Below are 15,596 nucleotides of genomic sequence, written 5' to 3' on the forward strand. Positions count from 1 at the left end.
CCAGGAATAACACTCAGCTGCCCCCAAAGGGTGAGATGCCCCCAACTTCCAGGTTCAAGAAGGAGCTCTGCATACAAAGAGGAAGAGCACATCCAGTGTAGGCACTATGACCACCCTTCCTGGCCTCCAGCCCTCCACAGACAAGGGCCAAGAGGGTGCCTGCACAGTAAAGGTATAGCAGACTTCCTCAGACCCTCTCTCCTCCATAAACAGAGGTCAATGGGGTATCTCAGTACGTACCCTCCCTAGCTTCATAAAAAGCCACAGCTTCACCACCACAGACTGCCTTGAACACACCAGGACTAATTGCATTGTATGTTTTTTTCCTGTTTATAAGCAGTCATGCCAAACAGCAAGCCCCACAGGGATCTTCGTAGTCCTTGTTTTTCCCCTGCCTCCCTCTACTCCCACCTCCTGAAACACTCCCTCAGGTCTCTAAAACTCACAGGCCATCAAAGGCAAAATCCCCTCTATCTTTCATTTCTTCTCTGAACGCTGCCTTCAGCCTGGAGCAGGGTTCTGAGGCAGTCTGAAGAGCTAAGATGCTGAGGGGCAGGTCCAGGCTTAGCCAAAGTGGGGGTGGGCCGCAGCTGGAATGCCGGACCCAGAAGCAGGTTGTCAGGTTCATGATGTTGGGATGCCCTCTGCTGGCCATGATTGGCCATGGTGGCAGATTGGATTAATCCACACTGAGGGCACCCAGAAGGGATCAGCCAATTAGACGTAAAACTGGTTCCGGGTCCAAGGTCCAAAGAGATAAATGAGAACATTGACAAATAAGCCAAACATTTCAGCAACAAACAGGGACCCAAGGATCAGGCACTTTGGGGGCTGGGGGGGTATTAGCAGCATAATCTGTGACAAGAAAGGGTGTGAGCTCAATCATGTGTCCTTGGCTGGGGGGGCTTGGACACCCATCCTTTTCCGAGGGCACTAACCCTACCCTTGCCTCGGTCTGTGCTCTCTCTAATCCTGCTTTCTGTTTGCCCTCCCAAAGACTGATCACCTGGGGAAATAGTCGGTTCAACCCTCCTCCCTCCTCTTTCCCCAACATAGAGATGGGGGCAGGGAACATGGTGAAACCACACGGATCTGGTTTTCAGGACTGCCTATCTGCCTCCTACCCATGTGACCTTGGACAATTTATTTAACCTCTCTAAGCCTCAGTGGCTTCATCTGCAAAATGGGAGTGAAAATCTCTACTCCCCGTTGAGAGGATTAGGTGAAATAGGGCATGCGAGGTGCTGACACATGGCACGTTCTCCACACTTTCCCTTTCTCTCTTTTTTCCTTCACACGGATCCAAACCTTACCGAATTCAACTCTGCTCCAGACCCCACCCTCCACCGCCCTCCCTTTCAGCAAACACTGAGGGAGGTCCGTTGTCTCTCCTCCTCCACCCGCTGAAGTGGTCAGAGTCCAGAGAGCTGAGGGCCCAGCGTGGATGACCAGAAAGGAGACTGTCTCCGTTCAGCCTCCGAAGCCTAACTGCCCCACTGAGAGGATGAAAGTCTCCGTGGTTGCCCTCTCTCTCCTCATCCTCATCCTCACCATTACTTCTGCTGTTCACAGCCAGCCAAGTGAGTGCACCTGTCCTCGTAGGGCGGCAGTGAGAAAAGCGAACGGGGCAGCAGGCAGCGAGGTGGTGCTAGGAGTGCTGTCATCAGCCCTGGGGCCTCTCCCCTCCTGCACACAGAGCTGCTGTCCTCAAACTCTTCCCTTTGTAAGTAGAGCTGAGCTGTGGTCCAGATCCTTCTGGGGTTGGGCAGTTTCAGGAAGCTGGGTCAGGGTTACATCAGGAATCCCAAAGACAGACAGCAGGAATGATCATTTAGGAGGAATAGCCAAGGAAGAAGCAGAAGAGATAATAATAAATGTATGCGATGAGGAGGAAGGCAAGGCAAGTGGATGAAAAAAGCCATAGATCCTCTGGGGGGGCAGGATGAAGGGAGTCAGGGACGAGTAATGTTTGGGGCTAAGCCCGGGAACAGGGAGTCTGAACCTAGACACCCCTTGCTGGCAGGGTCTGTTGTAGTTTGCTGGGACTATCACGGCAGCCAAAAGAAGTCCTGGTGGGATGCCCACGTGTACCATTTGCAGATTTCTGGGCCCCTATCTCCATCCCCCAGCCTAGAGCTAAATAAAGTCTGTAGAAAAGAGAAAAGGGGTTGAAGGAAGTTGAGAGGTTTTGGAACTATGGGATGCTTGGGACCTATGGAGAATGGGGTTTGTTTTGCCCACTCCCTACCCCTGCCTCTACCATCATTTATGAGGGTTGGTGACAGGGAAGGGACCAAGACACTCAGGCCTTCTACATACCCGCCTCCAACTGCCCCAGCCCTTCCCTTGTCCCTAAGGCTGCCCTTGGCATATAGTCTGGCCGGATTCTGCCTGTGTAAACACTCAGGGGAGCGAGGGTCACACACACCATGTAATCTGCCCACACGCTCTCAGGGTGCCCCTGGTCTTTGTAAACGTTGCCTTGAGAACCAGGGTCACTGTGGGTAGAGGTGCCTCTGGTGGGTGGGAGGGGGCAACAGTGCCCTTCGGGAAGGTCAAGCAGGAAGAGAAAATGGCCCACCCAAAGCATGGATCAGCCAAATGGTTCTCTCAAGAAGTCTCAGGCTTTGCCACCAGCTGGAAGCAAGGGTCAGGGATTTGCACTCTGCAGGTTTGGGGGCCGGGTGAGGTGATATCCCCAACTGATGAGCAATCAGGGGAGCCCAAGGGAGACACAATGATAACCTAGCCGAGTCTCGTATCCTGCGAGCATCAAAGAGAGGGGGAAAGAGCCATTTCCAGGCCAGAAGAGTGGCCATTACAACCATTAGCTCTTAATTACAGCAAGCACTGAGTCTTTCTGTGCCAGACTCTGAGTTAAGGGCTTTACAAGCATTCTCTCAACTAATCCTCACCACGATCCTAGGACGTAATTTTTTACCCTCGTTTAACGGGTAAAGACACCCAGAGAGATTAAGAAATTTGCCCATGATTCAAGCCACTTAGTCGAGACTCCAACCCAAGCTGTCTGACTCTGAAGCCTAAATATAAGCCTTTTCCTCCTGCCCTGACTTCTCCTGCTCATCTCTCCATCTCAACCTCCTCCCTGACCTCAGCCTCTCTGGTGCTTCTAGCACAGAATCCAGTCTCCCTATCACAGCTCAGAAGAGGTGTGGCCCTCCCCTCCCTCTTCAATATCCTCTCTTCCTACGTCTTCCTTCCCACCCTGCATTGCAGCCTCCTGGAACTGTTCCGTGCCCCCCAGACACACTGGGCTTCCCCCACCTCAGGCCTCCATACATTTCTTTTTTCCAGATCCCACAACCCCTCTGTCTGCCTAAATCCTACTCATCCTTCAGGAATCAACTCAGGCACCACCTGCTGTGGGACTTCTTCCTCAACCACCCAGGCAGGGTTAGGTACCCCTCATTCTGTTCCCATAGCATCTTGTGTCAAATTCTACTCTACCCCAGACCACGTTCTATTGTAGCGTTTATCTTTTCACTTTCCCTTTTTACCCAGACTTGTCTGTAAGGTACACAAGAGTAGTGACTGTGTCTTCCTCATGTTCTGAACCCCATAGAGCCTGGCATGTAATAGGAGCTCAATATGTGTTTGCCAAGTCAAGTTCATCAGCAAATGTGATTACCCCAGTCCTCTGTACTTGGTGACACTCAGTCCAGAGGCTGAAGGTTCTACAGAAGGTTCATCTTTTTCACTTTCTCTATTATCCATCAAGCTACCATCAGTCCCTGCTGATAGATGGCTTTGCCATCAGAAAAACGGAATGCAAGAGATGGGACATGGAAGTGGGCAGCCATGGGCTCCCTCTACCTCCTTGGCTCAGCTTTCAATGTCATTCCCTCAGAAATTCCTGAGTCGGTGAACCCTCCACCCACCTGCTGCCTGAAGTATCATGAGAAAGTATTGCCAAGAAAAATGGTGGTGAGATACAGAAAGGCCCTCAACTGTTACCTGCCAGCAATCATGTAAGCACCGCTCTGCAGACATTTCTATGGAGAGGGAAGGGGAGCCCAAGGCTGGAGTGGGGTGCACAGAACCAAGTCTCCATGCTAGAACAGGAGAACAGTGGTTAAGGGCCTGGGCTTTGACTCTCACGGGACAGGCCTGGGTTTCGTTCTTGATTTTTGCCACTTACAGTTGTGTGGCCCAAGAAAGGGTGGCCATAATGAAACCCAAGCCTGAGGGTCTAGGCTGAGTGGGGAAGGGGCTGAATGAAGAGATGATGAGGTCTAGAGGCCAGAGAGGGAGGTCTTCTGAGGGGACCCAGATGGGGGAGGCCTAGGGAGGTGCTACAGGGCATGAGGCAAGCCCGCTGTGAGCTAGAAATGGGGGAGTGTGGACTGGACCCCCAACATACTCTATGACCCATGACAGTCTAACTCTGCCCCCACAGCTTCATCACCAGAAGGAAACGAGAGATCTGTACCAACCCCAAAGACGAATGGGTCCAAGAATACATCAAGGATCCCAGACTACCTTTGCATCCTTCCAGGAAGTTGGTCTAGGTTAACATTATTCAATCTGAGAAAGGTCAACCCCAGATCCTCAACTCCCCATGGCGGTCAGGCCTCAGCGGGAGCCCAAGTTTGGGGGAAAAAAAGGTGTAACCCTGTGAAAATGCAGACAGCCTTGTGGTCTGAATGACAGAGTTACATTCAGAGAAGCAGGCCAGTGATCCCACAACGTAATTTAAAGTGTTTCAAATATATTCTCAATCTCTGGAGGAAATGCCAAAGTTAAGGGAGGAGAGCAGGGATACATTCTTAATGCACAGGAAAGCATCTTTCACATCCCCTCCTTGCTCTGCTTTCAGAGCCTCACATCACTCCAGCCATTCTAAATGATCAGACCACCTCTGGCCTCTCACTCATTGAGACCCAGAGGACTCTAGACTTTTCCTGTCCACCCTTACCCCTTTTCTAGGTCTCTTTTTTCTTCTATTATCTTTTCTTTTAAAACATAACTTTTTTCTTTGCAGGCCAGGGTGGGAATATTCAAATACTAGTGATTTTTGTCGCTGTTGCAGAGGTTTTGCTGGATCCCCTGATATTGGGTCTTTCCCAGGGTGACGTGTGTACAGACAGTGCCAAAACAGAAAAGGAGGTGTGAATCCCTAGCTCCCACTCTAAGCTTTGCATGGCAAGGGAAGGGCATTAGACCAGGTTGGGGATAAAAATCTTGATCTAAAACGCAACCATTCAATAAATAAAATTTCCTTTATTGCCAACTTGATTTCTAATTTCCTGCCTGCTTTCTGCTAGGGTGGCAGAAACTTAATCACAGTTTTTTCAGGGGCTTCTCCACATTCCCCTGAGAAATTTGTCAATTTGGGGGACTGGAAAGTTTACATGGTACCAAGGCCAGACATATATACTCAATCTCCCCTTCTCCCTACCCCTCTGTCCCCAGCTCAACAACAGGGAGGGGGCTCAAACAAAATCCAACATTCCCCCAAAACGGTGTTATGCAGGCAAAGCAAAATCAGGCAACTAAAGCTATTTAATTAGAGAAACAAATAAATTTGCTGAAGTGATCATTCTGAGGACTGGCCATCCAATGACTTGGATTCTGATAAACTGACCCATGCCTGCCCCCAGTGGCCCGTAGTGGTACTGCATCATCCTGCCTCCCTGCCTCCCCACCACAACTGAAGCTAATCTATCCAGATGGCCACCTGACTCCAGATGGCCAGTGAGACTCTCTCTTAGAAAGATGAAATTTGGACCAGAGAAACGAGTACTGGTTGCTGTTCGAGCATCGTCCCAAGGGAAGTTCATTGTCCCTGTGAACTCATCCACTGAAGCCCCTGGAGCTGCCCTACTTCCTGTCCCCACTCCAGGCTTGGAGATTTGGTTAATCTCAGTTCCATGAGATGCCCCAGCATTCTTCCCACTATTCCTGTTTTGTTTTAATTCCTAAAGGGCCATGGTGGCATTTAGCACCTCTGGAATAACTTTTTGTTGGTTTAGGTCAGTTCTGGCTTGTGTGTGTTAAAACATACGCAACATTTTTACCATGTTTAAGTGTACAATTCAGTGGCACTAAGTACTTTCACACTGCTGTGCAACCATCACCACTAGCCATCTCCAGAACGTTTTCATCATCCCAAGCTGAAACTCTGTACCAGTAAACAACAACTTCCCACTCCTCCCTTCCCAGAGCCCTTAGGAACCACTATTCTACTTTCTGTCTCTATGAACCTGACTCCTCTAGGTACCTCATATAAGTGGAATCATACAGTATTTGACGTTTTGTGACTGGCTTATTTCACTTAGCGTAATGTTTTCCAAATTTATCCATGTTGTCAGGATTTCATTCCTTTCTAGGCCTGAATAATATTTCATTGTATGTATCTACCCTGTTTTGTTCATTCATTAATCTGTCCACGGGTATCTGAGTATCCCCTTTTCTTTACATGGGACAGAGTTAGCAGGTCTTGGGTTCTGTTACTTGTGCCAAAATCACTTTAACTTGTGCAGTGACCTGTCAATCACCACACTGACCAGGCAGGGGCTCGGGGCAGGTAAGGGACCAAGGCTCTGACCTTCCCCTTGTTGCCCCACAGGGGTCAGTGCTACCTGCTCTAATCCCTCCCAGGCTGTGAGCTCCTGCTCCTGGATCCAGGGATTTCTCTCCACCCTCCCTGCGATCAAAGCTGAGAGCTTACAGCTGACTGTGACCAAACATCCTCCAGGAGCTCACATCCCAGGGATGACAGAATCACCAACAAATACAATATAGCCAGGCTGGACCTTTGCTTGCAGGGGCCAGAGTGAACATAGAGGGGTGGCAGGGCTTGGACTGACACAGGAGCCAGACTAAGTTCAGTGTGTACACCCAAGCAGGAGGTTTCAAAGTCCTTAGCCAGCGCGAGGGTCAAAATCAGGGAACCCGAGTTCAAAGGCCTAAGGGACAAACTGAGGCTGCAAACAAGATACAAAGGCCAGGGCCAGGATTCTGGCAAGCTGGAACGGAAATGTCATTATTTGTCTTTTTTATTTTTTGCTTTTTTGGTCTATCAGAGGAGTTCAGGGTTGAGATGTCAGTCCAAAAACCTAATTGAAAATCTATATACAAAGTCAAATTCTTATCCTAGCACATAATATAAAGCTTGCCAGAAACTCCTAATAGTTCAGGACCAAAAGGACTTATCTCAGGTGCATTCAATTGTTTCTTGTTGGGTTTTTTTCTTTGTTTTTATTTTTTGGCCGCTCCGCTCTGCATGTGGGATCTTAGTTCCCCCACCAGGGATCGAACCTGTGCCCCCTGCAGTGGAAGCACGGAGCCCTAACCACTGGACCACCAGGGAAGTCCCTCAATTGTTTTTAAAGAGGGCTATTCCTAGGCTTTTCAAGGTAGATACATGCCTGGCTTTAAACATTCACGTGCATGAACACAGACACACACACAGGAAGGACCTCCTCGTTCTGACACATAGGGGTCTCCCAGCCCTGATCATCCTAAAGTGAAGACCTCACCCACATTAGCCTATGCCCAGACAGCTTACGTGACTGTCAGCCTTGTGGATGAAGGTGATCGACTGGAAGCGGGTGGGCAATAAGGCCTGAATAGTGGGGTTTCCACTCCTTTGCCAGAGAAAGGGGTAGTAAGGGGTGAAGGCCACACACAGCAACGTGAGGAACCAGTGGGTGGGACAGGAAGGGAAGAAAGTGAGGAAGCAGCTCTGGGCAGTACAAAGAGCATTCTACCTGGCACCGAGAGGTCTGGCCGCATGCCCCCTCCCGTGCATCGATCTAGTGCAAGTGAGGATTTGCACGGGACAACCAGACGTCCCGCGGCTAGCTCTGGCTGGCCTGTAAGAAATGCTATTCGGCCTTCGGAGCAGCCTCCTGAGACGGGCCAGACGAGCAAGCATTTCCCCTGCAGAAAGTACCCGTGTGCCTGCACCTGTATGTGAGTAACCACTGAAAGTCACCAGCCGCCTCAATGAGGATATGGGGGACACGGTTGATGCAATGGTTTAAAAGCACTGGCTCCACACTCAGCAGACAAATCCAGGTTCAGATCCCAACTCTGCCTCTTACCGTGACAGTAAAATGCTGTTAGTCTTTTAGCAGATAGAACAAGAATCCCTCCCGTGGAGGAAACAACCATTGTTTAGAAAATGTGTCTGTAACCCCAGTGAAGGCAGGAAACTCTCCCAGGACATAGACTGGGACCAAGATTTCAGGGGAAGGGATGAAATTGCTCTGCGTGAACCAAGAAAAGTGACTGTTTTGCCTTTGAAAGCCAGAGGTGTGAGACAGGGCCAGCACCTCTAGACCAGAGATTGGAAAATGTGAAGTAAGTCACTGGGGATTCACAGAAGTCTTCTGGAAGCTTTGGATTCCCCTAGACTGTAAGAACTGGAGAAGTGGAAAGACTCCCAAAGCAGCTCTCAAGATCCAGGGACATGACTGGATGGCTACTTTAGGTGGGGTGGTGAGGAAAGGCCTTACTTTGGGGGTGACATGCTCCTTGAAAGCTAAATGACCAGAGCAAATCAGCCACGTGAGGACCGGGGGAAGAAAACTTTCCAGGCAGAAGGCACAACCAGTGCAAAAGCCCTAGGCAGGAGCCAGCTTGGCCCAGGGGACAGTGTGGCTGGAGCACAGAGGTGAGAAGGAGACCAGCATGAGCAGTGACACAGGCAAAGGCAGGGCAGTGGTGCTTTGTAAGCCAGGGTAAGGAGCATGCAATTTATTCCAAGGGTGCTGGAAAGCCATCCGGGACTTTTTTAAGCAGCCAAGTGAGATCGTCTGATTTACATTTGAAGAATCACCAGCAGCTGCACAGACACAGATTCCTGGGGGGCGAGGGAGACCCCTGCAGCAGTCCAGGCTACAGGCGACAGTGGCTTGGGCCAGGGAGGAAGTGATGGTGGCAGAGGACATTAGGGACATCTTTGGGAGACAGAACTGAAAAGACATACTGAGAAAGATGGGCTTGAGCAACTGGGTAGCTGTTGGTGCAATTTATAGAAATGGGGAAGAGTAAATGTGGTGGCAGGGGGGAGATCAAGAGCTCTGTTTGGCCCATGTTAATTTTAAGATGCTGGTCAAGTGTCCATGAGGCTGTGTTGAGGAGGGAGTTGGCTGTGTGAGTCTGGAAGGCCAGGGAAAGGTCGAGCTGGAGATATAAAACCATGGGACCGGGCAGGGTCATCTGGGGAGAGTGGGTAGTGGGTAGTGAGTAATGGGCTCAGGGGCGTTCAAACATTTAGCGAGAGAACAGAGCAGAAGTAACACATAAATGGACTGGAGGAATGGCCAGTGAAATGGCAGGAAACCCCAGGTCGTGTGGTAACCTGTCAGCCAAGAGAATAAAATAATTCAATCAAGAGGAAGTCATCGAAGGTGCTGAGTGCTGCCAAGAGATAAAGGAAGCGCAGAGAAAAGGCCTTTGGAGTTGACCTTTGAAGATCATCAGTGAGCTCGATGAGAAGAATCAGTGGAAAACAGTGATAGAAGCCCACCAAAAGGGGTAGAGGGAGTGTGGGAAATGGGGCCCAGGACTCTACAGAGGCAGCTCTTCTAAGGACTTTTTTATGAAGGGAAGCCAAATTTAGGGCAAGAGCCAGAAGGAGGAATGGGTTCAAGGGAGGATTTTTAAAGATGTGAGCATTTAGAGCATGTTTGTGTGTTGATGTGTGAAGTATTCAACCTCCCTGAGCTTCAGTTTTCTTTGCTATAAAACGGAGACCAAAACACCCACGACTGCAGGTTATTAGAAGAATCACACCAGTTCATATAATACATTAAAAGGCCCCGTGCCATGCCTGGTCTCACAGCAGAGACTCAGCACTTGTGGGCTCTCCTCCTGGAGCCAGAATGCTTGAGCCCAGCAGGTTCTCCCTGGTGGAGGCAAGACGACTGCTCTCAGTTTTCACATTGCCGATTACAACAGAGGAGAAGCTGGTGGGAAAACAGCCATGTTGTGAATGGAGGATCAAGAAATCGTGTGTGGGTGGGCCCAGCTATGTTCACCCTAAACATACACTCAGAGCTTTCTCTTCTCCCACTGGCATTCCTCCCAGAAAGGAGCCTTCCCCTCCAGACTCTACAACATGGAGTTTCTCGTCTGAACCACAGAACACGGACAACTTGAGTGACTGTTTTCTCAATTTTCCAAGAATGATGCAAACGATCATCACCATTCTAGATGCAAAGGAGAGACGTTCATCCTCTACATCCAATGCATGTCTTTGAGCCCAGCTGAAAGGGCTGCCTTAGAGGGCAGGGACCACCACTTCTAATTCACCCTGTTCCTACCAGGGAGGGTCCTTGGCCCCTGTTGGGCTTCCCTAAATGTCTACTCATGAAGTTAACAGAGGACTGGGGGCGGGGGCAACACGTGTTTAGAAGTCAGTGTGATGGACCCCTTCTGGCTGCCAGTCAGGGAGTGAGGGCAGGAACCGGTCACCATGGAGATGGCATTTTAAACAAGGGTCCTGGAGGGTGAGGGTTTGCAGCCACTGAAAAGGAGTTCTACTCTGACCTGATCTTGGGAAAATTAGTGGACAGCGTCACCCAGCGGTTAAAAATCACAATGACTAGCCATTGTGTATTCTTAAAGGGCTAGCACACGTGGTTGTGTCTAGGAAGGAAAACCCACCTGCGCGTCAGCCCAGCTGCTGATAAGGCCCCTCCTCGTGCCCACACCTTCCCATCTCTCCCAGATTTCTCCCCTTTTACAGGGAGCTGAGGCTTTCGGTCCACGCCAAGGCAGAACAGATAAAGATCCTGCTCTCATAGAACTTACATTTTAATGGGGAGAAGGAGAGACTACACACAAATATAGACAACATCAGGCAGTGATAGTTCTATAAGAAGAAGAAAGCAGAGTAAAGATGATGGTAAGAGGTACAAAAGACAACTTGGTGCTATTTGATAGGACCCACCAAGAACAATTTGACTTAAACTTGTCACCCTAGAGAATGTTCTGCTTCCAGCCTGGAGAATTGAGCATCTAACACACCCAACAAACGGATCAATCTGCAAATAGGTGCTATGAACTCAGGAAAAAATTTTTTAAATACAGTTGAGAGCACAAGAGATTGTATAAAAGAAGGCAGGTTTTGGAGGGATGTTGAAAATTGGAACAAGCAACAGGCATGGAGTGAGTCCCTAATTTTTGTGGCTTTGGCCTGAGGTCAACTGCAGTTGCTCCAACTGCAGTGGAGGATGCCGCAGGGTTGGCTAAAACTCTGGTAAGAAAGTCTGTGGTCTTTTTGGCCAAGTGAACCAGGGGAAGGCAACAGTGACCACTAGAGAGTGAGGAGGAACCCCAGAAGGAAAAAAAGTCAGGAAAAGGGAATCCCAAATTCTTTATATAAAATTAGCCCAAGTTTTTAACCCTGACCCCTGAACCATACTTACTTGGGGAAAACTGAAAGCAGCTTGCAGCTAAAACTTAAAGAACTAAACTAAGATCTGAGTCACCATCCACTGCAGGCATAAAAGATCGCAGTTTGAATCTAACTAAGTGAATTGCCTGATGAAATAAAAATAGTAACACTCTTCAGAGCAGTACAACAGAAGTCAGTCTCGACAACATAACATCCACAATGCCCAAGATATAATCCAAAATCGTTCAACACATGAAAAGCCAGGGTGTGACCCAGTCTCAAGAGAATAGGCAATCAATAGATGCCAGCCCTAAGATGAACCAGATAATGGAATTATCAGACAAGGATTTTAAGGGAGCTATAATAACTATATTTAGTGAGGTAAAGAAAAACATGTTCATTATGAATGCAACGATAGGAAATCTCAGCAGAGAAACAGAAAATATTTTTTAAAACAAGTGGAAATTTTAGAGCGAAATAGCTCTTTAAAAATAGCATGAAAATATATGTGAAGTTTAAAAATTCACTGGGTGAACTTAATAGTAGAATGGTGATGACAGAGGCGTAAGAGACACGATCTCAACAGTACATGCACTTTTCAAGCCTTTCTTGGTCTCCTCTGCTAAGAGCTCATTGTCCAAATCAAGTTCCATGGCTGAGCCTCGAGTCAAGAGGTGAAAAAATACACCACAAAGTCACATGGTAAAGATGTATTCACCAATTCCTGGAAAAGAGTGAACAACTGGAACAATCATCCATTTACCCTGGGCAAAGTATGACCCTGAGCAAGTCCGTTACATTCTTGGCTTCGTTTTCCTCTATCTGTGTAATAGTCCCTAGATTGCAAAGGATTAAATAAATTAATATAAAGAACATATTTCTCTGGGGCTTCCCTGGTGGCGCAGTGGTTGAGAGTCTGCCTGCCAATGCAGGGGACACGGGTTCGAGCCCTGGTCTGGGAAGATCCCACGTGCCGCGGAGCAACTAGGCCCTTGAGCCACAACTACTGAGCCTGCGCGTCTGGAGCCTGTGCTCCGCAACAAGAGAGGCCGCGATAGTGAGAGGCCCACGCACCGCGATGAAGAGTGGCTCCCGCTTGCCGCAACTAGAGAAAGCCCTCGCACAGAAACGAAGACCCAACACAGCCAAAAATAAATAAATAAATAAATAAATTTATGAAAAAACCCCACAAAAAACAGCCATTACCATCTCCAACCACAAAGAGGCAACTCTGAGGCTTTCTCAGCATGGCTGGGTTCTGTCATATCTGGATCCCAAATTATAGCCTTATAGCAAACCCCCTATATGAGGCTCTAAAGGGAGAAGAAAGGGAACCCCTTCAATGGAATAAGGACCACCAGCGGGCCTTTGAGACTCTAAAGCCTGAGTTGAGTAGAGCACCAGAACTGGGGCTTCCACATTTGGACAAGCCCTTTGCCCTATACATTCACGAGAGGTCAGGGACAGCACTAGGAGTCCTGACCCAAAAGCTGGGACAGGATCAGAGACCAGGGGCTTACTTTTCAAAACAACTGGACTCAGTGGCCCTGGGATGGCCAAGCTGCCTGCGGGCAGTAACAGCCACAGCCCTGTTGGTTAATGAGGCTTCCAAGCTCACCCTGGGACAACATTTAGATGTGTTAACCCCTCATCAGGTACAACCTGTACTGGAAGTCAAAGGACATCATTGGTTGACTGGAGGAAGGTTAACAAGATATCAGGCCCTCCTAATGGACACCCCCGACGTTACCTTAAAGGTGTGCCAAACCCTGAACCCAGCAACTCTGCTTCCAGAGGTCGAGAGTGGAGACATTGCATCAGTGTAAAGAGACCAGAGAACGAACTTACTCCAGCAGGCCTGATCTTCTAGACGAGCCTCTCGACAGTCCTGAGGTCGAATGGTTTACTGACGGGAGCAGTTCTGTAGAAATGGGAGCCCAAAAGGCGGAGTATGCCATAGTTAGTCTAGATGAAGTCACAGAAGCCAAGGCCCTGCCACCCCAGACATCAGCCCAGAAGGCTGAACTAATTGCAGGAATGAGAGCTTTGCAATTAGGGAAGGAAAAGAAATTAAATATTTTTACTGACTCTAAGTATGCGTTCCACGTGCTACATGCCCATGCTGCCATTTGGAAAGAAAGAGGAATGTTAACCACTAGAAATTCCCCCATAAAACATAAAGATTTGATTCTGGCTCTTTTAGAAGCAGTGCAGCTTCCGACCCAGGTAGCAGTAATCCACTGTAGGGGCCATCAGAGGGATGGATCTTTTGTGAGCCAAGGGAACAGCAAAGCTGATCAACTTGCAAAACAGGCAGCTTGATTGCAGGAACCTGAACAAGTTATGGCTCTAGTGATTGGCCCCCCTGAACTCCCTAGCCTTCCCCAGTATTCCCCACAGGAAAAAGAAAATGCTGAGAAATGGGGCTATGAGAAGGGAAGCACAGACTGGTATAAAAAGGAGGATAAGTTTCTAATCCCTGAGGCCCAAAAATGGAAACTCACTAAGAGCTTACATAATGCCACCCATTATGGGAGGGATGCGCTACGGAACTTGATGCAAAAGGCTTTTTCAGGGAAGGGGCTTAAAAGAACAGTAAAACAAGTAACACTTGCCTGTGATTTATGTGCCCATAATAACCCACAGGCTCATCCAATCCTCCTGTCATTACTCAGGCCAATTCAACACCGAGGGACATACCCGGGGGAAGACTGGCAGTTAGATTTCACCCAAATGCCCCCATGATCAGGATATAATTATCTTCTGGTGTTTGTTGATACTTTCACAGGATGAGTTGAAGTCTTCCACACCTGATCTGAAAAGGCTATGGACTTCTGTAAGTCCCTTTTAAAAGAAATAATTCCTCGGTTTGGACTTCCAAAGTCCCTCCAGAACGATAATGGGCCCTCTTTTATAGCCAGAATCACACAGGGGCTCACAACAGCTCTAGGGATAGACTACAAACTACACACCTCTTGGCATCCCCAGTCTTCAGGGAAGGTAGAGAAAGTGAACCACCCTTTAAAGAAAACCTTAGCAAAGCTCTGCCAAGAGACTCATGACCCTGGACCAACTTGCTCCCTATTGCACTCCTCAGGGTCTGTGTAGCCCCCCAGGGGTGGTCTGAGACTCAGCCCATTTGAAATGACCTATGGGAGACCTTTTCTTACTACTGACATTCTACTGGATGAGGACATGAACTAGGCCCTGAGATATATTATGAATCCAGGACAAGTTCAAAAGGCAATCCAGGACTAGGCCCACAAGGCACTGCCGGCTCCCACTAAAAATACAGAGGAAGGAGCAGTTCCTTCACAAATAAACCCAAGTTCTTCTTAAAACCTGGAAAGAGGAGTTCCCCACAAGACCAACTATTGCCAAAATGGAAGGGCCCCTAGAAAGTAATTTTAGCCACCCCTACTGCTGTCAAACTGCAAGGGGTATCTAGTTGGGTACATTTGTCCAGACTAAAGCTTTTACCTCCAGGTCACAACAGAAAAACAATACACCTGTGAGCTAGTGAAAGATCTGAGATACCTATTCAAAAGACAGGCACCATCAACAGGTAAGTAAAATGATGTAGTGTGTTGGCTCCTATCTGAAGCCTTAACGGGACTTGGGACCTCTCTTATTTCCTTGGCTGATATGGTTCTTGACAACTGTCTGACCCTTGAGTACCTTCTGGCAGAACAAGGCAGAGTTTGTGTAACAACTAATACTTCCTGCTGTGCTTGGATCAATGTGACAGGACAGGTAAAAGTTAATATTAAGGAAATATACGCCCAGGCAGAGTGGCTTCACAATTTCGGCAAGGGGCAATATCGCCTCCCTTGTCTGGTCAGCAATTAAGGAAGCCCAAAGTTAACGTGGTTCCTTCCCTTTCTAAGCCCTTTAATGGCTATTGTTGTTCTTCTTTTTAGCCCTTCTTTGTTTAACCTTTTGGTTAAGTTTGTGTCTTTTAGGCTCCAACAGTTTGAAGTAAGACTCACGATGGCTCAAGGAATTTAGCCCATTCCAGTGGAAAGTGGCCCAGGTCTCTACAGGTCCTTGGAACAGTCAGCGAGGGACTTCTACACCTCTAGGGTAGGCTAGAGTCTGAGACCCCTGTCCAGCAGGAAGCAGTTTCAGAAGAAGAGAACTTCGGCCCCTTACCCCTTAAGAATAAGGGTGTAGAGTCTCTCGGGGGGAATGAGACAGGTTGGGACCTGGGACCCTTTGCTGCAGT

At 48.5% G+C, this 15,596-nt stretch overlaps 1 protein-coding gene across 1 annotated transcript; it reads left to right on the forward strand.

The window, feature by feature from the left end:
* Nucleotides 1–1,408: 1,408 nt before the first annotated feature.
* On the forward strand, nt 1,409–5,319 carry CCL16 (C-C motif chemokine ligand 16). The gene is made up of 3 exons (XM_068531432.1): nt 1,409–1,580; nt 3,869–3,989; nt 4,418–5,319. The coding sequence occupies exons 1-3, from the start codon at nt 1,445–1,447 to the stop codon at nt 4,527–4,529; spliced, it is 369 nt and encodes a 122-aa protein (XP_068387533.1). The 5' UTR covers nt 1,409–1,444; the 3' UTR covers nt 4,530–5,319.
* Nucleotides 5,320–15,596: the final 10,277 nt, after the last annotated feature.

The sequence above is a fragment of the Eschrichtius robustus genome, chromosome 20 (genome assembly GCF_028021215.1).
Source record: "Eschrichtius robustus isolate mEscRob2 chromosome 20, mEscRob2.pri, whole genome shotgun sequence".
Taxonomy (NCBI): Eukaryota; Metazoa; Chordata; class Mammalia; order Artiodactyla; family Eschrichtiidae; genus Eschrichtius; species Eschrichtius robustus.

What these genes read in the sequence shown, in the direction of transcription:
- CCL16 (XM_068531432.1), top strand. Translation starts at nt 1,445, where the DNA reads ATGACCAGAAAGGAGACTGTCTCCGTTCAGCCTCCGAAGCCTAACTGC. An exon ending in TGCTGTTCACAGCCAGCCAA is followed by an intron (nt 1,581 to 3,868) that starts GTGAGTGCACCT and finishes TCATTCCCTCAG; the next exon opens with AAATTCCTGAGTCGGTGAAC. An exon ending in TGTTACCTGCCAGCAATCAT is followed by an intron (nt 3,990 to 4,417) that starts GTAAGCACCGCT and finishes CTGCCCCCACAG; the next exon opens with CTTCATCACCAGAAGGAAAC.